Here is a 26,836-nt window from a genome sequence, read left to right as displayed (position 1 = left end):
CCTCTTCCGGGGACCGAAGGCCCAAGTTTGCCCTATGTTTTAGTTGGTGATGAGGCCTTCCAACTAGGACAAAATCTCCTCAAGCCCTACTCAAGCCGTAGTCTAGACTCCAGCAGGCGCATTTTTAATTATCGCTTGAGCCGGGCTAGACGTTATGTGGAGTGTGCCTTTGGGATTTTGACATTAAAATGGCGGATTTTACTAACCTGCATGCAACTGCAACTAGAAAATGTGGACCGTGTTGTGAAGGCGTGCATCTGTCTGCATAATTTTGTGGCGAGACATGAACCCCAGGTGGTAGACCCCGATGATTGTGAGTCGAACCTCAGTAGCATTGAATCGAATGCAGTTCGGTCTACATCACAAATAATGAGGATTCGTGATCAATTTGCACATTACTTCACACATGAAGGCCAGGTTCCATGGCAAGACAGATACGTGTGAAAATATTTTAAAGTCTTCCTGATGTCGTGTAAAAAGTTATGTTGTTTAACCTGATGTCGTGTAAAAAGTTACGTAGTGTAAAAAGTTATGTTGTTTAAACTGATGTCGTGTAAAAAGTTGTTTAACCTGATGTCGTGTAAAAAGTTACCTTATGTCGTGTAAAAAGTTATGTTGTGTTAAAAGTTAAAGTCATACAAGAATCTTAAATTTGAAACAGTTTACTAAATGTTTATGGATTTTTCCAACAAACTGTTGGTACACAGGTTTAACATAATGAAAAAAAGGAAAATAGAAATTTACAACAAAAAACATAAAAAAAAACAAAACAAAACAAAAACTTGCAACGCGGTAATTGCACCTGGCTGGGAACAGTGAACAGTACTAAAGACTTTGGTACTGCACGGGCGTATTGTCTGCCCAACTATATGATGGACTGCTACATTGTCTATGAGGTTCCACGCTCGTTTCACCCCGGCCTCTATATTGAGGGTTGTAGGCCGGCATGTCCATTCTTCTTGTTCCCGATGGAGCGGGTTCCTGGGGGCCCACAAATTCCTCTAGAAGCTCATTCAGTCTTTGTCTAAACATAAGGTTTCTATGTGCCGGGATATTTTGTGCTACAGGCACATAGGATAAGAAAAGTAGCTTCCACTCATTAGCAGAGTATACATACTCGCGTGCTTGCAGCTCGGTAATTTCTCGCCTCAGGTCTTTGAGCTCACTGCGACACATGTCCTCTACCCGTTGGAGTCCATCCACGATAATTGCATCAGCTTCATCTTTTTGTGATGCTCGCTTGCGTCCACGCTGTGATTGCAACCGGGCACTCACACCTGCAGCAACAGTGCTTCTATCCGCAGATCGTGGCTCGCTGATGCCAGACACATCTTCAGGTTGCGTTGGTTCCACTGGAGAAGGCTCCAGTTCCTCTGTCGGTCTAGGAGCAGCTTTACTGCATATCGTGCTGTAACCCAAAAAAAAAAATTAATTATTTTCTTTTAAACAATTTTGTCTTGCACACAGACCTATTTGTACTTACGAGCGCTGAGACACTGTTTTTTGTAGAAAGAGCAGTTGGTCGTAATGCACATACGGGGTCACCCGTTTGCCACTTGATCCGCTTGGTGCATTCTGACTGTTCCGGTAGTCACGGACAAAGCGATCGCGGATGGACCTCCAATGGGTATGGACAGCATCGGCTTCAAATTTAAAAAAAAAAAATATATATATATATATAAAAATAGTAGATAGATAGTTTTAAGATATAGGAAAAATTGTTCATAGTTTGCTACGATAGTTGATATATAAATAGTAGATAGATAGTTGTTAGATAAGAAATAGTGTATAGATAGATAGATATACAGTTAGGTCCATATATATTTGGACAGAGACAACATTTTTCTAATTTTGGTTATAGACATTACCACAACGAATTTTAAACAAAACAATTCAGATGCAGTTGAAGTTCAGACTTTCAGCTTTCATTTGAGGGTATCCACATTAAAATTGGATGAAGGGCTTAGGAGTTTCAGCTCCTTAACATGTGCCACCCTGTTTTTAAAGGGACCAAAAGTAATTGGACAGATTCAATAATTTTAAATAAAATGTTCATTTTTAGTACTTGGATTGAAAACCCTTTTTTGGCAATGACTGCCTGAAGTGTTGAACTCATGGACATCACCAGATGCTGTGTTTCATCCTTTTTGAAGCTCTGCCAGGCCTTCACTGCGGTGGTTTTCGGTTGCTGTTTGTTCGTGGGCCTTTCTGTCTGAAGTTTAGTCTTTAAAGGGACTCTGTCACCTGAATTTGGCGGGACTGGTTTTGGGTCATATGGGCGGAGTTTTCGGGTGTTTGATTCACCCTTTCCTTACCCGCTGGCTGCATGCTGGCTGCAATATTGGATTAAAGTTCATTCTCTGTCCTCCATAGTACACGCCTGCGCAAAGCAATCTTGCCTTGTGCGGGCGTGTACTATGGAGGACAGAGAATGAACTTCAATCCAATATTGCAGCCAGCATGCAGCCAGCGGGTAAGGAAAGGGTGAATCAAACACCCAAAAAATCCGCCCATATGACCCAAAACCAGTCCCGCCAAATTCAGGTGACAGGTTCCCTTTAACAAGTGAAATGCATGCTCAATTGGGTTGAGATCAGGTGACTGACTTGGCCATTCAAGAATATTCCACTTCTTTGCTTTAATAAACTCCTGGGTTGCTTTGGCTTTATGTTTTGGGTCATTGTCCATCTGTAGTATGAAACGATGACCAATCAGTTTGGCTGCATTTGGCTGGATCTGAACACACAGTATGTCTCTGAATACCTCAGAATTCATTCGGCTGCTTCTGTCCTGTGTCACATCATCAATAAACACAAGTGACCCAGTGCCACTGGCAGCCATGCATGCCCAAGCCATCACACTGCCTCCACCGTGTTTTACAGATGATGTGGTATGCTTTGGATCATGAGCTGTACCACGCCTTTGCCATACTTTTCTCTTTCCATCATTCTGGTAGAGGTTGATGTTGGTTTCATCTGTCCAAAGAATGTTCTTCCAGAACTGTGCTGGCTTTTTTAGATGTTTTTGAGCAAAGTCCAGTCTAGCCTTCTTATTCTTGATGCTTACGAATTGCTTGCACCGTGCAGTGAACCCTCTGTATTTACTTTCATGCAGTCTTCTCTTTATGGTAGATTTGGATATTGATACGCCTACCTCCTGGAGAGTGTTGTTCACTTGGTTGGCTGTTGTGAAGGTATTTCTCTTCACCATGGAGATTATTCTGGAATCATCCACCACTGTTGTCTTCTGTGGGTGCCCAGGTCTTTTTGCATTGATGAGTTCACCAGAGCTTTCTTTCTTTCTCAGAATGTACCAAACTGTAGATTTTGCCACTCCTAATATTGCAGCAATTTCTCTGATGGGTTTTTTCTGTTTTCACAGCTTAAGGATGGCTTGTTTCACCTGCATGGAGAGCTCCTTTGACCACATGTTTGCTTCACAGCAAAACCTTCCAAATGCATGCACCACACCTCAAATCGACTCCAGGCCTTTTATCTGCTTAATTGAGAATGACATAACGAAGGGCTTGCCCACACCTGTCCATGAAATAGCCTTGGAGTCAATTGTCCAATTACTTTTGGTCCCTTTAAAAACAGGGTGGCACATGTTAAGGAGCTGAAACTCCTAAACCCTTCATCCAATTTTAATGTGGATACCCTCAAATTAAAGCTGAAAGTCTGAACTTCAACTACATCTGAATTGTTTTGTTTAAAATTCATTGTGGTAATGTCTATAACCAAAATTAGAAAAATGTTGTCTCTGTCCAAATATATATGGACCTAACTGTATAGTGTACAGATAGTTGATAATTGAGAGATAGACAACAAGTGGATAGGTTAATAGGATAGAATTTTTTTTTTTTTTTTTTTAACATTTTCCGATGTTACGTCACCAATATTTACCAATTTTTTTCTTTGAGGTTGTCGACTTCTCCATGTATCGGGGATCAAAGTGACAGATTATTTGATCCCACAACTTGCGGTTCTTCACGATGTCATGGTGGGAGCTGTCGCTCTGGTCCCATATGGAGGGGTTGGCTTCCACAAGGTTGATCAGTGTCTTGTTGTGGATAGTCAATGGCTCTTCGTCAACGACAATCCCTTTTTTTTTTGGTCGCTGACTTGGACTATGTAAACACAAAACGTTATGTTGATAGTGTCAATTTCACTGGATGGCCATATTCATATATACAGAGATAGATAGATACATAGATATAGCAATAGATAGATAGATACATAGATATAGATAGATAGATACATAGATATAGCAATAGATAGATACATAGATATAGATAGATACATAGATAGATAAATAGATAGATACATAGATATAGATAGATAGATAGATATAGATAGATAGATACATAGATATAGATAGATACATAGATATTGATAGATAGATATAATAATAATAATCTTTATTTATATAGTGCCAACATATTCCGCAGCGCTTTACAGTTTAACAGTTTCAAACACAAAAGTCATAAGTAACAACGTTAACAATACAATAATTAAAGCAAAATAAGACGACCCTGCTCGTGAGAGCTTACAATCTACAATGAGGTGGGGGAGACGCAAAGTACAGGTGTGTATTTACAATGATGTATTTACAGTCATGGTCCAGCCATCTTCAGGGGTTGGGGAATAGATGGGGATAGTGAGTGGGCTACACACACACACACAAACATAACATAACTTTGATTAGTGAACATGATAGGCCGCTCTGAACAAATGTGTTTTGAGCGAGCGCCTAAAACTATGCAAATTATGGATGGTCCTAATATCTTGGGGTAGAGCATTCCAGAGGATTGGCGCAGCACGGGAGAAGTCTTGGAGTCGGGAGTGGGAGGTACGGATTAGTGCAGAGGTTAATCGAAAGTCATTTGCAGAGTGCAGTGGTCTGTTAGGCTGATAGACAGAAATGAGGGAGGAGATGTAAGGGGGTGCCGCACTGTGGAGAGCTTTGTGGGTGAGAACAAGTACTTTGAATTGTATCCTGTAATGAATGGGTAGCCAGTGTAACGACTGGTGAAGAGCGGACGCGTCCGAGTAACGATTAGCCAGATGGACGACCCTGGCTGCTGCATTAAGGATGGACTGGAGAGGGGAAAGTCGAGTGAGAGGGAGGCCAATTAATAGAGCGTTACAGTAGTCCAGGCGGGAGTGGATCAGGGCGACAGTGAGGGTTTTAGCTGTCTCCATGGTGAGAAAAGGGCGGATTCTGGAGATGTTCTTTAGGTGTAAGCGGCATGAGCGGGCAAGAGATTGTATATGGGAGGTGAAGGAGAGATCGGAGTCAAACATAACACCCAGACAGCGCGCCTGCTGATAGATACATAGATATTGATAGATACATAGATATTGATAGATAGATAAATAGATAGATAGATACATAGATATAGATAGATAGATAGATAGATACATAGATATAGATAGATAGATAGAGAGATAGATACATAGATAGAGAGATAGATACATAGATATTGATAGATAGATACATAGATATTGATAGATAGATAAATAGATATAAATAGATAGATAGATACATAGATATAGATAGATAGATACATAGATATAGATAGATACATAGATATAGATAGATAGATAGATAGATAGATAGATAGAGAGATAGATACATAGAGAGATAGATACATAGATATTGATAGATAGATACATAGATATTGATTGATAGATAGATACATAGATATAGATAGATAGATACATAGATATAGATAGATAGATACATAGATATAGATAGATAGATATATAGATAGATAGATACATAGATATAGATAGATAGATACATAGATATAGATAGATATAGATACATAGATATTGATAGATAGATACATAGATATTGATAGATAGATACATAGATATTAATAGATAGATAGATAGATACATAGATATACATACATAGATATTGATATATAGATACATAGATATTGATAGATAGATAAATATAGATACATAGATATAGATAGATACATAGATAGATAGATAGATAGATAGATAGATACATAGATATAGATAGATAGATACATAGATAGATAGATACATAGATAGATAGATACATAGATAGATAGATACATAGATAGATAGATACATAGATAGATACATAGATAGATAGATACATAGATATAGACAGATAGATAAATAGATGGAGCGATAGATAGTTTATATGTATAGTAGATAGAAAGTGAATAGATAGATTGTTGATAAATATTGGATAGAATATTTCTAATTTTATATTTACCACTGGCAGTTGTGGCGACGACAGACGTCTAGGGACCTTCTTTCTTTTGTGTCCTCCGTGTGCCACAACCTATTGTGTATGTAAAAAGTAAAAAAAATTATTTTAACATTAAATAATGTTAACATTCATTGGATCAATAAATTTATGCCTGAAAAATTCAACATGTGTGCTATGTACCTTTGTGCTTTTAGCATGTTTTTTGGGGGGAGGTCTAGCAGCCTCGGGCTCAGAAGACTCCTATTCACAATAAAACAATAAACAGGATTGTTATGCCTAGCTCAATACAATGGAGTTTCACACAACATTATTGTGGTTTTTTAAAGTGCAAGCCTACCGACTGAGACGAAAAAATCGCAGACACGCTGCTGCTGCTGACATCTGTATCCGACATCTGTGTGCAACAAAGCAATACATGTTTAGTACACACACATCCGACGGACATTACAGACTCCCATGATGTATACAGAGATATAGATATATATATATATATATAGAAATGTACTTACATTTCAGGAGAGCTATTGCAACACTCTGTCACGTGCAGTAGACCTAAATGTGTGGGTGGGATATTCCTCCTTTAATGGCCGAAATCACATTTCCTGTCACATGACCACATGTGACCACCCTCAAACGCTATTAAAACGTGTGGTCCTATTTGGAAATTTTTCATGATTTGCGTCTGACTGCGTTTGCCATAGCTTTCTATGGCAGAATGAACGCTTCCGTTAGTAGTGCGTTAGCTTGGCCGGACCCGAGAACGCTGCAAGCCGCGTTGAAGGTCCGTCAGAAAAAAAACGTTATGTGACAAACGCATACCAATTTAGGGATGCGTCACGATGCGTTAGACAATGCAAGTCTATGGGCGCGTTAGTATGTGCGTTACATTGCGTTTTTACTACTTAAAAACGAGTCTGTTAGACGGACACACCTAGCGCAATGTGAACCCAGCCTAAGCCAAAATGACATTCAGGAAAAAAAAAAAAATCCGCAAAAATTCTGCGCAAAAAACGCGCAATTTCCGCGCAAAAAAAAACCGCGGATTTCTGGCAGAAATCTCAGGATTTTGTCAGGAAAAAATCCTGACGTGTGCACATACCCTAAGAGACATCAAGGCTCAAACACAGCACTTCACCGGATCATGGGGCACATGGCATTTCTGGTGCCAACAAATGAATTCTATAGGAACGCTTCTACTCGCAATTATAGTGCCTACAGCCTCTGGCACTGTGGCTACCACAGAGGGAATACTGGCGATTAGGACTGCGGCTGCGTGAGCCCTCCTCCCACAGTATGTCTACATCTCTTCCCGTACAAAACCTTGTACGTAGAAATAATGACGTGACGCTACAGCTACACTGCCCCCTGCCGGCAGAGCGAATGAACTTCTTGCGCGCGATTCGCTCACGCAGGAGAGGGGACCCTAGCAGTGAGTGCACAGGCAGGCCACGCCCCAATCATCTGTGCACGTGCGCAACGCTAGTCACGTGGTGTAAACCAAGATGGCAGCGCCCACGGACTAAACGTGAAGCTGGTTTGGGATTCCATTATCTGGTGTTAAAGCCACCAAGCAAGATGTCGCGATTGATCGTCAAGAATCTCCCGAATGGGGTATGTAATACTTTGTTTATTCATTAACCATGTCAATGCCCCGCCCCTTCTCGGGGCTGCCGGTGGCTCTGGTCATGCTCACGGTTCTCACGTGTAGATTTGTTTCCCTATTTCTCACTGGCATCACTGCTGTTGGGCATCTTCTATCACGTTACGTATCACTTCCTTGAATTTAGCATTTTAGTTCAATAAGTTGTGTGTTAATATTGATTCTTATGTAAGACCTTACATGGCCGTCTGGAGAGTGAGAGGTCTTACAAAGCAAGCCCCCCTCATGTATTCCTGCTTTCTCCCTTTCTGATGCTGCTCTGTTACCTCCTGGTCTCTACTTTCTGCAGCAGTGTAATGTGCCGGCGATCGGCTGCAGCAGTGGCCGGCGATCGCCTGCAGTAATCACATGACCCTGTAATGTGACAGAAAGTAATGCTGCAGAAAGTAGAGACCTGGGGCTCATTCACACATCATTTTTTCCATCTAGTTTTTACCATCTAGTTTTTTCACAGATAGCACAATACTTACGACACGGTTTACGTCCTCAATTTGTTTGTGGACCGAGTGGTCTGCAGAATCGCATATACATGACTGATTAAACCCTGTAATAGAAGTTTGTGCTTAAAAGAAACCTGTCACCCCCAAAATCTAAGGTAAGCTAAGCCCACCAGCATCAGGGGCTTATCTACAGCATTCTGTAATGCTGTAGATAAGCCCCCGATGTATCCTGAAAGATAAGAAAAAGAGGTTATATTATACTCACCCAGGGGCGGTCCCGCTGCGGTCCAGTCCGATGGGCGTTGTGGTCCGGGGCCTCCCATCTTCTTACGATGACGTCCTCTTCTTGTATTCAGGCTACGGCTCCGGTTCAGTCATACTTTGCCCTGTTGAAGGCAGAGCAAAGTACTGCAGTGCGCAGGTGCTGGGCCTCTCTTGACCTTTCCCGGCGCCTGCGCACTGCAGTACTTTGCTCTTCCCTCAACAGGGCAGACAATGTACACCTGCGCCGGAGCTGTGGCGTGAAGATAAGAAGAGGACATCACCGTAAGAAGATGGGAGGCGCTGGACCGGACCGCAGCAGGACCGCCCCTGGGTGAGTATAATCTAACCTTTTTCTTACCTTTCAGGATACATCGGGGGCTTATCTACAGCATTACAGAATGCTGTAGATAAGCCCCTGATGCCGGTGGGCTTAGCTCACCTTCGATTTTCGGGGTGACAAGTTCCCTTTAACAGATAGGAAGAGGTGGATATTTTTTTTCTCTCATCAAGTTAAAGCTGATAAAAATCACTAATGAAACTTGGTCCAATTTTTTCCTCATACGTGAAAAAAAAATCCTGATGTCTGAATGTGGGCTTACCTTTATCATACCAGGATGGAAAATCATGCCGATACAAACTGGCTTTTTTTTATTCCGATGCTGTAGAATGACACTGACCACACGTCCAGCAATCATACATTGATGTAATGCCGCTGGGCAAAAATGTACAAAACTCAACACAATCTTCTTAGATTAGCCTTCAGTTAGTCGCCCCAAAACACTTACACTATTAATCGTTAGCACCTCGCTGTGCTCATGTAGCCTTTCCGCTTCTTGCACTGCACTGAGGAAGAGGAGGGGGGCAAACTAGGAATCTTCCAAAACAGACAGTTACCTACCTTTCTTACTTGTGGAACGGAAATATGACAAAAACTAACTTGCTTGGGGTTTAATTGACCCTATGCAACTAATTCAAGGTTGGCATTCCATTCAGAATGTCACAGCGGACTTCTCAGTGAGTCTGTACCTTTTTATAGACTCCCTTTTGTCTCCTGCTAATCAAAAAACACCTCTGCCAAAAGGGAGGAGTGCTAGTCCAAGTAAAAAAAAAAAAAAGAGGGGATAGACCATGCAGTATGCCAATGCTGTAGAAAAAGATATGACCTCACAAACAAAAATCATACTTTGATCTAATACTTCTGGGCCAAAATGTACAGAACTGAATACAAGGTTCTCAGTATAAAGGTACCGTCACATTTAGCGACGCTGCAGCGATATAGACAACGATGCCGATCGCTGCAGCGTCGCTGTTTAGGTCGTTGTGTGGTCGCTGGAGAGCTGTCACACAGACAGCTCTCCAGCGACCAACGATGCCGAAGTCCCCGGGTAACCAGGGTAAACATCAGGTTACTAAGCGCAGGGCCGCGCTTAGTAACCCGATATTTACCCTGGTTACCATTGTAAGAGTTAAAAAAAACAAACACTACATACTTACATTCCAGTGTCTGTCCCCCGACATCAGCTTCCCTGCACTGTGTCAGCGCCGGCCGGCAGTAAAGCAGAGCACAGCAGTGACGTCACCGCTGTGCTCTGCTTTACGGCCGGCCGGCGCTGACACAGTGCAGGGAAGCTGATGCCGGGGGACGCGACAGACACCGGAATGTGAGTATGTACTGTTTGTTTTTTTAACTTTTACAATGGTAACCAGGGTAAATATCGGGTTACTAAGCGCGGCCCTGCGCTTAGTAACCCGATGTTTACCCTGGTTACCAGTGAAGACATCGCTGGATCGGCGTCACACACGCCGATTCAGCGATGACAGCGGGTGATCAGCGACCAAAAAAAAGGTCCTGATCATTCCCAGCGACCAACGATCTCCCAGCAGGGGCCTGATCGTTGGTCACTGTCACGCATAACGATTTCGTTAACGATATCGTTGCTACATCACAAAAAGCAACGATATCGTTAACGAAATCGTTATGTGTGAAGGTACCTTAACATTCTGGCTGCTGCGAGAGGTGGTGAGTTCTCCTTCAGTGGAAGTCTTCAAACAGAGGCTGGACAGACATCTGTCTGTTCAGGGCAGCACGGTGGCTCAGTGGTTAGCACTGCAGCTTTGCAGCGCTGGAGTCCTGGGTTCAAATCCCTCCTTGGACAACATCTGCAAGGAGTTTGTATGTTCTTCCCGTGTTTGTGTGGGTTTTCTCCCACACTCAAAAGACATACTGATAGGGAATTTAGATTGTTAGCCCCATCAGGGACAGTGATGATGTGTGCATCTGCACTGCGGAATATGTTAGCGCCATAGTAAAATAAAGATTATTTATTTATTTAATCCTGCATTGACACGGTGACCCTTGAGGTCCCTTCCAACACTAACATTCTCTAATTCTTTTTTTTTCTATGTTTTACTTCTTTTTCACAATATTTGTGTGTCTCATGGAAAAGTTTAGTTTGCTATATTTAGAGAAAAAAAAGGCTTCGGTGCCTGCATAATCACCAAGTAGTAACTGCACATCTTGGTGTCTTAAGTGGACCCTGACTGCAGTTCTGACATGTCTGAATGAGGCCCAGAGTGCAGGTTAAACCGCATTGTCACTATGACAGTGTCCTGTGTCCTCAAGGCAGCGACTTTGGCCAGATTCACATATTCTTGCTTCGGACTGGCCCTTGATTTTCCAACCAGAGCTCCAGAGCCTCTTTGATGTACTTGAGTCTTTTGAGTCCAGGTAAGGAGAGCTGCGGCTGGCTTGTACGCAAACCAAGAAACATGCATGTGTGAATCCAGCCTAAAGCTGAAGTATTTTACTTTGCCTTCTGTCTGATCCAGTAATGGCTGTAGCTGTTTCCCTGGTTTGACGTTATAGCCATCCAGGGAGGGTGTGGAGCACTTGCTGTAGAGAGCTCTTCTGGTTTAGGGATCACCTTCAAGTACGTTCAGGATGTGCGCTGGATTGAAGCTCCTCACAGTGATATTCTGATGATAAAACCATATAAAAGGTGTGTAAACCGCATTTCTGATCTCTTGTCAAGCACTGTCAGCAGTTTAACAGGATCAGAACTGCTGCAGTGTAAGCCAATCCATGAATGCAGTTATGGGGGGTTGTCCACAACTGTGATATTGATGAAATATCTCAATGATTGGTCATCCTTATCATATAGGTGGGAATCTGACATTTGCATCAATCAGCTGTTGCCAGTTCTGATAGCGGGCAGATGTAATCAGTGTATGGCGCTCGGTTGTAGCTGCCATAGCTGGGTACGGGGTCTACAGAGCCATCTGGACCCTCGCTGATCTGAGGTTGATGACCTATACAAAGTCAACTATCATAAATGCATCATAATAAACTGCTTTATTTATTGTAATATATTTAAAGGGACACTGTCACCCCCTCCAGCCGTTATAAACTAAAAGAGCCACCTTGTGCAGCAGTAATGCTTTGAGCAGTGGCCGTCACTGTGCATAATGCATAACACACTGCGGGGATTCAGCAACAGGGTGGCCGCACTTGCCCGCACAGGCGCCGTCAGGAACCCGGCATCTGAGCTATGACGGCCACTACTCAATGCGCCTGGCAGGCACGCACAGCGCAGGCGCCGGATTTCAGACGTAAACAGCGCTGAAGGGGCGGCGACCAGCGCCCCAGAAGAGATGACTGACGGCAGTTGGGCGCTTCAAAGAGGGGGCTTCAGACCTGCCTCCCTGGCTAAAGATAGGTATTTGGGGAAAATTATAAAACGCTTTATTGAGGGAATGACAGATGCAAAAACTAAAAGAGCCACCTTGTTAGAATGCAGCATTACTACTGCACAAGGTGGCTCTTTTAGTTTATAACGGCTGGAGGGGGTGACAGTGGCCCTTTAATGCAGAGGTCCCCAACTCCAGTCCTCAAGGCCCACCAACAGGTCATGTTTTCAGGATTTCCTTAGTCTTGCCCAGGTAATAATTGCATCACCTGTGCAATGCAAAGGAAATCCTGAAAACATGACCTGTTGGTGGGCCTTGAGGACTGGAGTTGGGGACCTCTGCTTTAATGTACCTAAGCTGAAAAAAAAATTGACCTCTTATCAAATTGTTCAAAAACAGCACTTGATTACTGTAATACCTGGAGCCACATAACTGGTCGTATACCTTCCAGCTTTTTGAATGGTCATTTATGATTAATTGTATAAAAGATGCATTTTTTAAACAATATCAACATTTTTCCTGTTATTCTCCATTCCCATGATGAGCTTTTGCTGAGATTTTCTGCACCCATTAAGTAAATTGGCTTAGTTTCATTATTTCTAAAATACACAACATAAAAAAACTCACCAAAAACTCATGCCTTACACAAATATTGTCTGTTTACATTTTATGGTTCAGATTTAGTTTGGTATTCATTTTATAAATCAGGTATAAATTGGGGCTAATGTTCTGTTAGGAACTAGACCAGGGAGCCACAATCTGTAGCCCATGGGCCGCATGTTGTCCGTGGTGCAATACTGTGCAGCCCCCAACCACATGGATTGAAACATGCATGAAAGATTAACTCTATGTGAGCAGCCACACACAGAATAGCAGTGGCAAGTACTAATGGCACACTGTGTAGACATCTCTGGATGCCTCATACATCTGGAGAATGGGGTCTTAGCACCCAACGGGCACTCTGGAAAGCTGTACGTGAGGTAGGCGGCCTTCTTTACCTCCATTCTAGTTTGTGAGAATTGTGAAACATTAGACAGTACGCAAGTAACCCATGACCTATTGTAGAGAGTAAGGTGCACTCATAATCTCTTCTAAGTAACTTGCCAGTTCACTTTTTTGATTGTTGACTGTCTAGTTCTTTTTGCAACTTGAAGGGAAGCTGTCAAAATGGTATTTACCAGCCATAGTGGTAATCTGCAGACAAGTATTGTTTTAAATATGTGGAGATGTCAAATTGGAAGAGTAGCTGCAGGGGGAAAATGAAGTTACATTGTCCCTGAAGTCGCTAGCTTCCAGTCATTGGGGTAACTCTGTGGGCTGTGAACAGTCAGGACTCACTATCTAGGGAGCACACTGTAATCTTGTATAAACTAGTAGATGAGCGAATATACTCGTTACTCGAGATTTCTCGAGCACGCTCGGGGGTCCTCCGAGTATTTTTTTAGTGCTCGGAGATTTAGTTTTTCTTGCCGCAGCTGAATGATTTACAGCTATTAGCCAGCATAAGTACATGTGGGGGTTGCCTGGTTGCTAGGGAATCCCCACATGTACTTATGCTGGCTAACAGATGTAAATCATTCAGCTGCGGCAAGAAAAACTAAACCTCTGAGCAGTAAAAAAATACTCAGGGCCCCCGAGCGTGCTCGAGAAGTCTCGAGTAACGAGTATATTCGCTCATCACTACTAGTAGACACCTGAGAATGAGCACACATGCTGAATATCGATGTTTTCATGTGTATACATTTTGCACATTTTGAACAAAATAGATTGCATATACTGTATACCCCTGTTCAGCTTATGTGCTCATTTTAAAGTGCTGGGGCTTTGTTTGTTATGGATTTGCGTTAAAGGGGTATTCCCATCTCCAAGATCATATCCCTATAGATGTAATAATAGTAATAATATTAGCATATACCTTTAATTAGAAATGTAGTATAGTTCTTCTGATTTGCTATGTCGCTTACCCCATGTGCAGGCATTGCTGTAGGTTGGGTATCCATGGCCACGACTACTCATATAGTAACAGTTGTCATTGGTCGTAACTATGGATACCCAAGCTACTGCAGTGCCCTCCACATAGTGTAAGTGACAAAGCGAATCAGAAGAACTATACTACATTTCTAAGTTGAGGTATTTGCTAATATTATTATTATTATTACATGTACTGCATATTGGGATAGGATCTTGGAGACGGGAATACCCCTTTAATAGTATTAGTGGCACTGATGGGCACTATTCAGGATGAGCTCTTTTCTCTGATCGCTGACTCACCCATTCCAGTTCTCTTGTACTCCGGCGTAAAACTATTTTCCTTTTTCATAACAGAAGGTCTTTTAATAAAAGCACAGAAGATAGGCTTCATTCATAACATGGTGGTTTATTTATTTTTTGTAAAGATGAAAGAAGATCGATTCCGAGCGTTGTTTGCGGAGTTTGGCAACTTAACCGACTGCACCCTGAAATATACAAAGGATGGGAAATTCCGGAAATTTGGCTTCATTGGATTTAGCGCAGAAGATGAGGCTAAAGCCGCTCTCAGCCACTTCAACAAGAGCTTCATTGACACATCCCGCATTTCTGTGAGTAAGCCAGACACATGACCGGTGCTGGGGAGTGCTAACGATACATTTTTTTAACGTAGTCACTTTATTTCCTCTTTCCTTAAAGGTGGAGCTTTGTAAATCATTTGGTGATCCCACGAAAAGTAGACCATGGAGTAAGTACTCCCAAAGTAAAAGCAAGGACGTCACAAAAAATGAGGATGGGGCACATGCAAAAACGGAAGAAAAAAAGGTAAAGTAAAAGAAGTATAGTAGTAGAGTAAAAGGTAAGCTGACAGTATGCATTATGTTAATAGACAAACACCTACCATACCGCTGGAACCTTCTGATAGGGCTGCATGTGTGTCCCTAATCCCATAGTAGCTCTAAGTAACACCATGATCATCCCCAAACAAATTAAAGGGGTTGTTCACTTTCAGTAAAGTGGGCCCCAAACTCTTGTAAAATATCTAAAATGACCAACTCATCAGGTCTGAATTCTTTTTACGTTGTGAAATCTGTTGACAGATATAAAATAAAAATAAGTTGATTGCACAAGTACTTTGTGTTATCCATACTTAATAGAATTCATCTTTTTTTGTAGGCACAGAAAGAGCAAAATTCTGTTTTGGGAGATGTAAGTATTCTCTATTTGTTTGATTATAAAGGAAATTGTATTATTAAAAGGGAGTCTGATTTCACTTCAATGAATATAATATACTGCTGTTTGATCTGCAGCTGGAAAAGGACAGCGGCTTCAAGGAATTTCTGAATGTTCACCAAAGCAGGAGCAAGGCCGCTACATGGACTAATGACACAATGGTTGAGCCTATAGAAAAGGCGAAGAGCCGTTCCCAGGATGACTACCTCAACTTTGATTCTGAGTCGGAGCAAGATTCTGGGGATGAGGACGGTGAGGAAAACACCGGTATGAACTAGTTATCTGCATACTTACTATTTGCACAAACCTAAATGCAGACCTTGAAAAATTGGAAGTAAAGAACTTCTTAGATTTGGTTTAGGGCAACATACAGTCTAGTAGACGACTTTTGTGTGTGATTTGGGAGTCTTAGGTATTTCCATTATTTCTATCATATTTTTAAGCTACAAGCTTAAAAAGTGCAGACACTAAAGTGTCCATCATAGTGTTCCTTTACACACTTTAATTTTGCACATTGCCATTTCAAATAACGACCACCAAAATGGAAATCCTGATTTGTATGTTATTTTACATAAGAAATGGCAAACCTACAGCATTAAGATTTGAATCCATTTCTGCTTATTTGTAGATGAGAAGGTAGCTTTGCAATCAGAGATTTCTGACATGGACTACCTCAAATCAAAAGTAGTGAGTGAGCCCTCCACCGTATCATCTGGGGCTAAAGAGGAGAAAGCTGCCGACCAGGAGAAAACGGATCCCAAGAGTAAAGTTGTTGGGTCTTCTGAGAAGAGCAAACCAGGAAAGAAAGAGGTAAGTGATGTATTTTCTTTATAAATGTTGAGTGCTCCATTCATACCTACAGTTCTACCATCTACACTTCTGATATCATCCCACATATAAGTTCTAGCTATTCAATATAATCTCTCCACCCTCGCAGTTCTATCTGCTGGAACCATAGTGATAAATTGTAAACCGTAATAAATTGGCAGAGTGTCCTGTTGGATATGAGGACCCCTGAGTTGCTTAGCTACAAACTAGAGATGCAATAGATTGGGTCCAGTTGTTTACATAATCAACTTGTCTCTTCAGAGAAGAAGACGACTAGAACTCTAGTGCCACAAAGTGGAAGTAACAGTTTGAAAAGTCAATATGGACTCTTTAACGAGCAGGCCTGGCATGTCACTCTCTACAAGGAGAAACAGTGTCCCTTAGGGTACCGTTACACTAAAACGACGCTGCAGCGATACGACAGCGATGTCGATCGCTGCAGTGTCGCTGTGTGGTCGCTGGAGAGCTGTCACACAGACAGCTCTCCAGCGACCAACGATCCCGAAGTCACCGGGTAACCAGGGTAAACATCGGGTTACTAAGCGCAGGGCCGCGCTTAGTAACCCGATGTTTACCCTGGTTACCAGCGTAAACGTAAAAAAAACAAACACTACATACTTACATTCCTGTCGCGTCCCTCGGCGCTGTGCTTCTCTGCACTGACAGTGAGCGCCGGACAGCCGGAAAGCACAGCGGTGATGTCACCGCTGTACTTTACGGCTGGCCGGCGCTCGCCAGTCAATGTGGGAAGCTGAAGGCGAGGGTCATGACCAGACACCGGGGATATAAGTATGTAGTGTTTTTTTTTTTTTTACATTTACACTGGTAACCAGGGTAAATATCGGGTTACTAAGCGCGGCCCTGCGCTTAGTAACCCGATGTTTACCCTGGTTACCAGTGAAGACATCGCTGAATCGGCGTCACACACGCCGATTCAGCGATGTCAGCGGGAGATCCAGCGCCGAAATAAAGTTTAAAACGATCTGCTACGATGTACGATTCTCAGCGGGGTCCCTGATCGCAGTAGCGTGCCAGACACAGCGAGATCGTAAGGATATCGCTGGAACGTCACGGATCGTGCTGTCCTAGCGATCAAAGTGCCACTTTGTGACTGTACCCTTACACTCCAGTCATAAGCCTCTCATAAAGCCAAATCAAATCTCATGCTTGGCACTGACGACGGGCAACACCCCGAAACGCCATGTCTGCAAATTGAGATTCTGGTTTGACTTTTATCCTAAGTTATTTTGCAAGGCTCGTTAAAGGGTTGATATTGACTTTTAGGATTGTTACTTCCAATAGGTGGCACTAGAGTTGTAGTCCTCTTCCTCTCTGTAGAGGCAATTTTCATATTTAATTTCCCAGAGAAGCATTGCATCGCTTATAAGCTTCCTCACACTGGTATGCTAGGCTTGGCATGTCACTCTCAAGGAAAAATGTTACCCATTAGAAACCAGTTGTTTGCAGGCATTCTTCACACCCATATTTCTTAAGCTGAAAGAGTAAACCCCAGGCCATCGAAGTGTAAGGGTAAGAAGTCCAGCGTCCTTTTCACATGTCCATATTTCACATATATGTTTCATCAAGACTGGCTTCTTGTCGGTCTTGGGGATGTGGCGGAACGAAGAGTAAGGTACATGATTAATTAAAAGGCGCATGCAGGTGAGGCGCGAAGTGGTGTGCATGTCTGGAGTAAGATTTATGGTGTAAGGAATGCCACTGCTCTGCGTGATTGTGACAAGCAGGGGTCACCACGGCACCATCATGTAGAGACTCTTTCACTTTGTGGCAGCTGGGCAAAAATGGCGTGAAAACAGCAAAAGTCGCTAAATGTATGCGCAACTTTGCTTTGTTCAAACCGTTGAGTAGATTAGATGCAATTTTATAACAATGAATTTGTGTTTTACACTGCCAAAATGCCAGTATTGATTTCATTGCTATACATATACGGTAATTAAGCGCCTACTTTTTTTTTTCCTTCAGAAACCACCTGTTTTGAATGAGCCTACGACCCCTTATACTGTCAAACTGAGAGGAGCACCGTTCAATGTAACAGAAGTAGGTTTTGTACATCACATGGTAAATGTTTTCTTCCACAAAATGTGATACTCCACACAATGCAATTAAGCATTATGGTCCCTCTAGATAAATCAAAACAATACATTTGCCTTAGGATTTTACAGGATCCTTCAGATTTTCTGTGTAGCGTCTTCTATATCGTAGGTTGCAGAATTCTTCCAGATTGTTTTTGTGTATGTCATCCTCTCCATCCTACAGAATAAGTATTGGCACATTTAACCCTTCTGTAGTGAACATTGTTTGCCATATCTGAACAAGTGCCAATAAATCTTTGCTTAAAATGCAAGAATGAACTAAAGACCACCCACTCATTACAAAATATGCTTTGTGTTTCCAGCAAAACATTCGAGAGTTTCTTCTACCGCTAAAACCAGCTGCTATTCGAATAGTGCGAAATTCATATGGAAACAAGACAGGTATGTTCCTTTTGTACTTGTACAATTCTAAGACGTTGCAAAACTCTTAAAGTAACCTGAAATCTAGAAAGGAATGATTAAAGGGAACCTGACAGTCAGTTTGTGTTGCCCAAACCACAGGAGCAGCATAAATCGGAGTTTGGCGGCAAGACTGCAGCCAGGTATTTATTTCTTTGAAGCGGTCCTTTTCAGAGAACACAAAATGTAAGGGTCTGGCTGGGGAGTAGAAAGGGACAAGACTAGTCTGGCACTGCCCCGCACCAGTGGATTGACAAGTCATAGGAAGAGACCTACCGGTCAACTAGAGCATCATGGGGTAAAACGGCCGGATCTTTAGACTACACCGGAATGTTTCAGAGAAAATTATACCTGTCTTCCTTCATGCGCCCATGGTTTTCCCAGCATGAATCAACTGACAGGACCTCTTTAAACTGAATGGAAATAATCTTAATAACCTGAAAAATGTAATTTTCTCCATGTTTCTGAAACAAACTTGTGGGATTCCTGTAGAGAACACACAGTATTTTCCATCTGATATTTTCCATTTTCTAGTTAGGACTGCAAGGGTGTAGTATAAACATGGAGTAGGGATTGTTTCCTACTTGCAATAATTTTTATTGTACTTCTAGCTTGAAAAAGTCCCGTTAGCTCCGAAACGTTGCATCGGTTTTGTATTTCACTATGTGATTTTAAAGATGGAATAAAGAATACGTTTGATCGCTATTATTCTTTAGTGCTATGGAATTTTTGGATTTTCTATGCGTCCCAGAGACATACAGTGAAGATTTCCATATATATTTCTCAGGTGTTTTGACAATATGAAACAAAAGAGCATATAAAGAGGGGAGAAGAAATCTTTGCATATATATTTTGGACAACAAAGTGAAATTAAAGTGTGTAGTGTAAGTGCCTGGTGACTTGGATCGTTAGCCGTAGGTCCTGATAAGCAGTTTTAGAGTAACAAGGTCAGATGGTGCTGGTGCAGCAGGACGGCTGAGATGGGGTGGACTGCAGTTGAGCATGTAATGGCTGTAGTCAAGATTCCAAACTGGTGGAGCATAGCTGGATCAGGTATGGCTGTTATCGCGCAGCTGGAGCAAGAATGAGTTTAGAATGAAATGTAAGAAAACCTTGAGTTAAACAAAAAGGGTCTTCTAGCAGGATAATGACCCAAAGCACATATCCAAAATTGCACAAGAATGGTTAAAAATAGGAAAATTCAACTGTTTGAAACTGGCCATGGTCAATTGAAATGGTTGGAGACGGCGGAAATCTGGTATTGAGGATAAAGAAAAAAGTACACTCAAACGCAATGAAAAAAGCGCAAGTAACTTAATTAACATAAGATACTGGAAGTTTGCAGAAAATCTGCAATATCAAAAACTCACCAAATGCTCATTGTGGGAATTTAGCCTTAGGCATCAAAAGAAAAACCCACGGCATCTCTGTATCCGTAGTAATAAACAGCAAGATACTGATGGTTTTTTGTCTGTATTCTACACTGTATGTTTACCTAGCAACCAACTTTGTATTCATTATCTTTTCAGGTTATATTTTTGTAGATTTTAATACTGAAGATGATGTGCATAAAGCACTTAAAAAGAATAAAGATTATATGGGTGAGTTGACATGTGATGATCACACTTAGACATCCTACATCAAGTCACATTTTCTTACATTACCTGTTGCTGCTCGGTTTTCTTTACAATACAGCATGTCAGTATGTGCACAGTAGTAATAGGTAAGCATTCTGTGTATTGGTGACATTTGCCCTCATGGTTCATCTGAAGTTAGCAAGGCTACAATTTTAGTGTTGACCTGAGGGAAGTTCCTGGTCATGAAGCGATTTGTAGTGACACTCAGCATTTTGCAGATCTTATTATGATGTAAATGTAGACATACCTAAAGATCTGCAATTTTCTTATTTCCACCGTTTATAGCGGTTGGGTCTAGGTAGATACATGTTGAGCATTAATAAAGCATGTAAAGGCACCAGCACAGATGTCTTCTCTCGTTCAGTGATCCATACATTTTAGCTAGTTCGATTCCTTTGTTAATGCACTGAAAATAGCAAGTAATGTGCGTACAGTACTGTGATGTTCCGTTATTTCAGATCTAACAATGTTGATAACCTTAGTAAACCCAAATGACAGTTTTAAATTAGCTATTTCATTGGAAGGTAAAACCGATCGCTAAATTATATGAATCTGTAGGTGCGAGATACATTGAGGTTTTCCGAGTTGAGCAAACAAAAGAAGCAGATGTCTCAGGAAAACCGCAGAATAGACCATGGGAACAGCGCCAAAATGATTCTGAGGTGCAAGAAGATTTGTCAGATTCGGGAAGACTTTTTGTTAGAAACCTGCCTTACAGCTGTACTGAGGAGGACTTGGAGGCATTATTCTCCAAATATGGTAAGAAAGGGATGAACTATTTATCCTCATTAATGGAAATGAGCATACAACTGATATTTGTAAAGGTGATAATTATGCAGAATTGATTTCCAGAACCTGATAAACGTACATTATTCTTCTAAGTCTAAGCCACTGTCCAAAATGTCAGTAAACATGGACTCCCTCTATACCGTTGGCTATAAATTGATTTTATGATATGAAGTGTTTTTGAAAATACGGTACTTACAAAGCTTCCTTCTTTTTTAGTTTCCTCGAGCCATATTGTAACGTTTGTTTGTTTGTTTTTTTTTAATTTATTACATCAAATCGGTTTGTGTCCCATGTATTTTATGGGCTCAGCACATTCATATGACTGAATGAAGTGTAGGGAAGAGCTGTGAATATACGCAGCACCACTCCTTCTCAGAAATAAATAATAATCTTTATTTTTATATAGCGCTAACATATTCCGCAGCGCTTTACAGTTTTGCACACATTATCATCACTGTCCCCGATGGGGCTCACAATCTAGAATCCCTATCAGTATGTCTTTGGAATGTGGGAGGAAACCGGAGAACCCGGAGGAAACCCACGCAAACACGGAGAGAACATACAAACTCTTTGCAGATGTTGTCGAAGGTGGGATTAGAACCCAGGACCCCAGCGCTGCAAGGCTGCTGTGCTAACCACTGCGCCACCGTGCCGCCCGTGAAATGTAGGGGTCCTAGCACTTGGACCACAACCAAGCAGAAATCCATGTCTTATCCTTGTCATAAACTATACGTTATTAAGAAACTAATATTAATGTTGTAAATGCTTCATCTAAGAAAGTTATTTATTCACTATTTCTTTTTTCCACCTTTAGGTCCTCTCTCAGAAATCCATTTTCCAATTGACAAGCTAACTAAGAAACCTAAGGGGTTTGCTTTTATTACATACCTTATTACAGAGCATGCTGTGAAAGCTTATGCAGAGGTTGATGGACACATTTTTCAGGTGCGTACTTTGTTTTGTAATAACAGGAATGACATATACCGTATTTCAATAAGTTAATTATGTTATGCCATATAGGCTTCTCATCAGATAAATTGGGAGAACTTTACAATCTCCATCCAGAATAATGGACTTGTGGCATTTTTTGGTGAGATTTAATGTTTACTGCAGGGTCTGGAGAAGGTGAAGAAGCCCTTGTTTCTAAAGGTTCTCATTACATATCTACAGTTGTACTCAGTCTGGTTAATCATGTGTGAAGTAAATAATCTAGGTTTCAATCATGGTAAAATGTAATTAATTTGCTACAGTATCTGAACTTTTTTACATGTAAGCAAGAATGTTTTCATCTACTGCCAGCAAATAGATTTTCAAGTGCATGGCATTTGGACAGGTAAAGGAGGAAGGAAACATAGTGAAAAACACAGTGGGGGATGTATACAGACCCATGTCACTGCTTTCTATTGTCCACCCCAGTTCTGGATTCACAGCTACACTTCTCAATGCTTATAAATACCGATAGAGAACCATGAAGACACTGACAACCAGTGTCTTCATGGTTCTCTATCGGTATTTATATGCTTGCTTATGAAGGGATCTTGTTATTGGATATGAGGGTGTGTTTTCTTACTTCTCAATGCTTGCCACAAAGAGCAGTAATCATTTATCTCTGTGTACTGTTTGTGTATGAAATCATAACAACAAGTGTCCACCCACTGTTTCTCAGACCACTGAAAATTGGGAGATAAAGTCTCAAGATGAGAATGCTGGAGAAAACTGCAGGATACAAGTCATAATGGCTAGAGATGCTATTTTTTAATATCGCCTTTCATTGGGGGACACAGGAACCATGGGTGTATGCTGCTGCCACTAGGAGGCTGACACTATGCAAATAAAAAAGTTAGCTCCTCCTCTGCAGTGTACACCCTACTGACAGGAAGTGAGGATATTCAGTTTAGCTTAGTGTCAGTAGGAGGTGGACACGGGTCTTTCATTAGACCCATATCTACCTCCGTGTGCGTTGTTTCTTTCTTTATCGCCTCTCATTGGGGGACACAGGAACCATGGGTGTATGCTGCTGCCACTAGGAGGCTGACACTATGCAAATAAAAAAGTTAGCTCCTCCTCTGCAGTGTACACCCCACCGACTGGCATTAAACTCTCCTTTTCAGGGACGTCTGGATTTCCGCAGTAGAGGATGCATGGGTCAGGGAAGTTGTATCCTCGGGATACAAAATAGAGTTCGCTTCCCGACCTCGGGATCGTTTCTTCCAATCCTGTCCTCCAAGAGACCCCGCTCTAGTTCCGGGCTTCTTCTCAGCCATCGCTTCTCTGCTCAAATCCGGGGTAATCGTTCCCGTCCCAGAAAAAGAACGCTTCACGGGTTTCTACTCGAATCTTTTTGTGGTACCGACAAAAGACGGCAAAGTTCGCCCCATTCTGGACCTCAAATTGCTGAACAGGAGAGTTCGCCTGAGACACTTCAGGATGGAATCCCTTCGTTCAGTAATTGCTTCCATGGAGGCTCAGGAGTTTCTATGCTCAATAGATATCCAGGACGCCTACCTCCATGTCCCGATATTTCCCGGACATCACCGTTTTCCTGCGCTTCGCAGTGCAACGAGATCATTTTCAGTTCGTCGCCCTGCCGTTCGGTCTCGCAACCGCGCCAAGAGTGTTCACGAAGATCATGGCGGCGCTGATGGCCATCTTGAGAGTCAGAGGCTTGGTCCTATTTCCATATCTCGACGACATCCTCATCAAGGCTCCGTCCTTTGCTCAGGCCCATGAAAGCCTGTCCATTGTTCTCGACACCTTAGCCCGTTTCGGGTGGCTGGTAAACCAGAAGAAGTCCTGCCTTATTCCTTCTCAGCGCATCATCTTTCTGGGCATGCTTTTCGACACTCGTCAGAGCAGAGTCTTCCTTCCCAAAGACAAGAGATCCACTCTTTGTCGGGACATACGCTTGCTCCAGGGTCCTCGACCTCCCTCCCTCCGTTCGGCCATGAAGGTTCTGGGGAGGATGGTAGCTACATTGGAAGCGATTCCCTTCGCCCAATTCCATTCGCGACCCCTTCAGCAAGCCATTCTGTCTCAGTGGGACAGGTCGGTCTTCCCCCTGGATCGACCGATCAGACTCTCCTTTCGGGTCAGGCGCTCTCTCAACTGGTGGCTGGCGTCACCTCTCATCTCCCAGGGCAGGTCCTTCCTTCCGGTTCACTGGCAGGTGGTGACAACGGACGCCAGCCTGATCGGCTGGGGTGCGGTTTTTCGCCACCTGACGATTCAGGGCCGTTGGTCGCCGCAGGAGTCATCTCTGCCAATCAACGTCCTCGAAATTCGGGCCATCTTTCTGTCCCTCCGCCACTGGGAAAGGATCCTCAGGGGCCTTCCAGTCCGGATCCAGACGGACAACGCCACGGCTGTGGCATATGTCAACCATCAGGGGGGGACTCGGAGCTCCTTGGCCCTTGCCGAGGTATCCAAGATCCTCCTTTGGGCAGAGGCAACGGTTCCGGTGATATCCGCGGTGCATATCCCCGGCGTGGAAAACTGGGCCGCCGACTTCCTCAGCCGCGAGGGCCTCGCGGCAGGGGAATGGTCCTTGCATCCGGAGGTCTTCCATCAGATTTGTCTTCAATGGGGAATTCCGGATGTGGATCTCACGGCGTCTCGAATCAACAGGAAGGTTCCGCAGTTCGTCTCCAGGTCCCGCGATCCTCTCGCAGTGGGCGTCGATGCTCTGGCCATTCCTTGGTCACAGTTCGAGCTGCCCTACCTGTTCCCACCCCTTCCATTACTTCCCAAACTGTTGAAGAAGATCAAAGCGGAAGGGGTGACGGTCATCCTGATCGCCCTGGATTGGCCCAGGCGAGCTTGGTTCGCGGAGCTCGTCAACCTTCTCGCGGACGCTCCCTGGCGCCTTCCAGACAGGCCCGATCTGCTGTCCCAGGGTCCGATCTGCCACCCGAATTCTCGGTCGCTCAGTTTAACGGCGTGGCTGTTGAGACCGCGGTTCTAAGAGCGTCCGGCCTTTCGGACCGGGTGATTCACACCATGATTCAGGCTCGGAAGCCTTCGTCTTCCAGGATCTACTACCGCACCTGGAAGGCCTACTTCCGTTGGTGCGAGTCCAACCGCGTTCCGCCTATGGTTTTTTCCCTGCCTTCTCTTCTGGCCTTCCTTCAGGCAGGACTGGATTCGGGCCTGGCTCTTGGTTCCCTGAAGGGTCAGGCCTCTGCGCTTTCCATCCTCTTTCAGAAGACCTTGGCCTCTCAGCCACAGTTAAGACCTTCTTTCAGGGGGTAGCCCATGCCGTCCCGCCGTACAGGGCCCCTGTGGAGGCATGGGACCTAAACCTGGTACTGGACGTTCTGAAGGTTTCTCCCTTTGAACCTCTTAGGGAGATTCCTCTATCAGTTTTATCATGGAAGGTGGCCTTTCTTGTGGCCATCACGTCCATTCGCCGCGTTTCCGAGCTGGCGGCCCTGTCTTGCCGTCCTCCGTTTTTGGTCATTCACCAGGACAAGGTGGTCTTCCGGCCCCCACCTTCTTTTCTTTCTAAGGTGGTTTCCACCTTCCACCTCAACGAGGACATCGTTCTACCTTCCTTTTGTCCAGCTCCGACTCATCCTCTGGAGCGATCGTTGAACAAGCTGGACCTTGTCAGGGCTGTGAGGATCTATCTGGACAGAACGTCCACTTTCCGGAAGACGGATTCCTTTTTCGTCATTCCTGATGGCACGCGCAGAGGCCAGCCGGCTTCTAAAGCGACTATTGCTCGATGGATCAGAATGGCAATTTTGGAGGCTTACCGGGTCAAGAACAGAGTGCCCCCTCCTGGGATTAAGGCTCACTCTACCCGGGCAGTCAGCGCCTCCTGGGCGGTGCACCACAGGGCTTCCGCCCTACAGCTTTGCAAAGCGGCAACTTGATCTTCCATCCACACGTTCGCCAAATTTTACACGGTCCATACCTACGCATCGGCGGACGCCAGCCTAGGCAGAAGGATCCTGCAGGCGGCAGTGGTGAGTCCTCTGACCTGATGGAAGTCTGTTTTTCCCGCCCTTGGGACTGCTTTGGGACGTCCCATGGTTCCTGTGTCCCCCAATGAGAGGCGATAAAGAAAACAGGATTTTTGGTTGCTTACCGTAAAATCTGTTTCTTGAAGCCTCCATTGGGGGACACCGCTCCCTCCCAATGTTTTTGTTATATGTTCTCTGACTGTTCTCACGTTTACAGTTCTCAAGTTTGTGGTTATGGTTTTTCAACCTTGTTCTTTCTCCTACTGCTTTCTCACTAACTGAAGAGTTTAATGCCAGTCGGTGGGGTGTACACTGCAGAGGAGGAGCTAACTTTTTTATTTGCATAGTGTCAGCCTCCTAGTGGCAGCAGCATACACCCATGGTTCCTGTGTCCCCCAATGGAGGCTTCAAGAAACAGATTTTACGGTAAGCAACCAAAAATCCTGTTTTTCAGATTTTCTGGAGGGATACAGGGTGAACAGTCACACCTGTAATCCCACATTATGGACTATGAGTACGGCATGTACTGCCACTCCGTATCCTCATAGATCCCACAGCAGGACCAAGATCCTAGCACACAAGCGTGCTTAGAAGTCCGGTC

General features: G+C 43.3%; 2 protein-coding genes across 4 annotated transcripts in view; one reads left to right on the top strand and one right to left on the bottom strand.

Moving 5' to 3' along the window:
* Positions 1-552: 552 nt before the first annotated feature.
* LOC138671639 (uncharacterized) lies at positions 553-7,547 on the bottom strand. The gene is made up of 7 exons (XM_069759813.1): positions 6,762-7,547; positions 6,590-6,646; positions 6,433-6,492; positions 6,256-6,324; positions 3,903-4,126; positions 1,484-1,643; positions 553-1,408 (listed from the first exon to the last, which is right to left on the bottom strand). Exons 2-7 carry the CDS (start codon positions 6,631-6,633, stop codon positions 826-828), a joined length of 1,140 nt encoding a protein of 379 aa, XP_069615914.1. The 5' UTR covers positions 6,634-6,646; positions 6,762-7,547; the 3' UTR covers positions 553-825.
* Positions 7,548-7,721: 174 nt separating this feature from the next.
* The window catches only part of RBM19 (RNA binding motif protein 19), a 126,362-nt gene continuing 107,247 nt past the window's right edge, over positions 7,722-26,836 (top strand). Inside the window, exons 1-11 of one of the 3 annotated variants that reach the window (XM_069759809.1) lie at positions 7,722-7,863; positions 14,700-14,882; positions 14,971-15,096; positions 15,448-15,480; positions 15,582-15,771; positions 16,133-16,314; positions 18,316-18,390; positions 18,749-18,827; positions 20,375-20,446; positions 21,041-21,241; positions 22,086-22,216. In XM_069759809.1, coding sequence (XP_069615910.1) covers positions 7,828-7,863; positions 14,700-14,882; positions 14,971-15,096; positions 15,448-15,480; positions 15,582-15,771; positions 16,133-16,314; positions 18,316-18,390; positions 18,749-18,827; positions 20,375-20,446; positions 21,041-21,241; positions 22,086-22,216 — 1,308 coding nt within the window. In that variant the 5' untranslated portion in view covers positions 7,722-7,827. The remainder of the gene's footprint in view (positions 7,864-14,699; positions 14,883-14,970; positions 15,097-15,447; positions 15,481-15,581; positions 15,772-16,132; positions 16,315-18,315; positions 18,391-18,748; positions 18,828-20,374; positions 20,447-21,040; positions 21,242-22,085; positions 22,217-26,836) is intronic. The other 2 variants (XM_069759808.1, XM_069759803.1) reach the window with 2 other exon arrangements.

This window comes from Ranitomeya imitator, chromosome 1 (genome assembly GCF_032444005.1).
Source record: "Ranitomeya imitator isolate aRanImi1 chromosome 1, aRanImi1.pri, whole genome shotgun sequence".
NCBI classification, from domain to species: Eukaryota; Metazoa; Chordata; class Amphibia; order Anura; family Dendrobatidae; genus Ranitomeya; species Ranitomeya imitator.
This window is presented reverse-complemented; position numbering and strand designations above follow the sequence as displayed.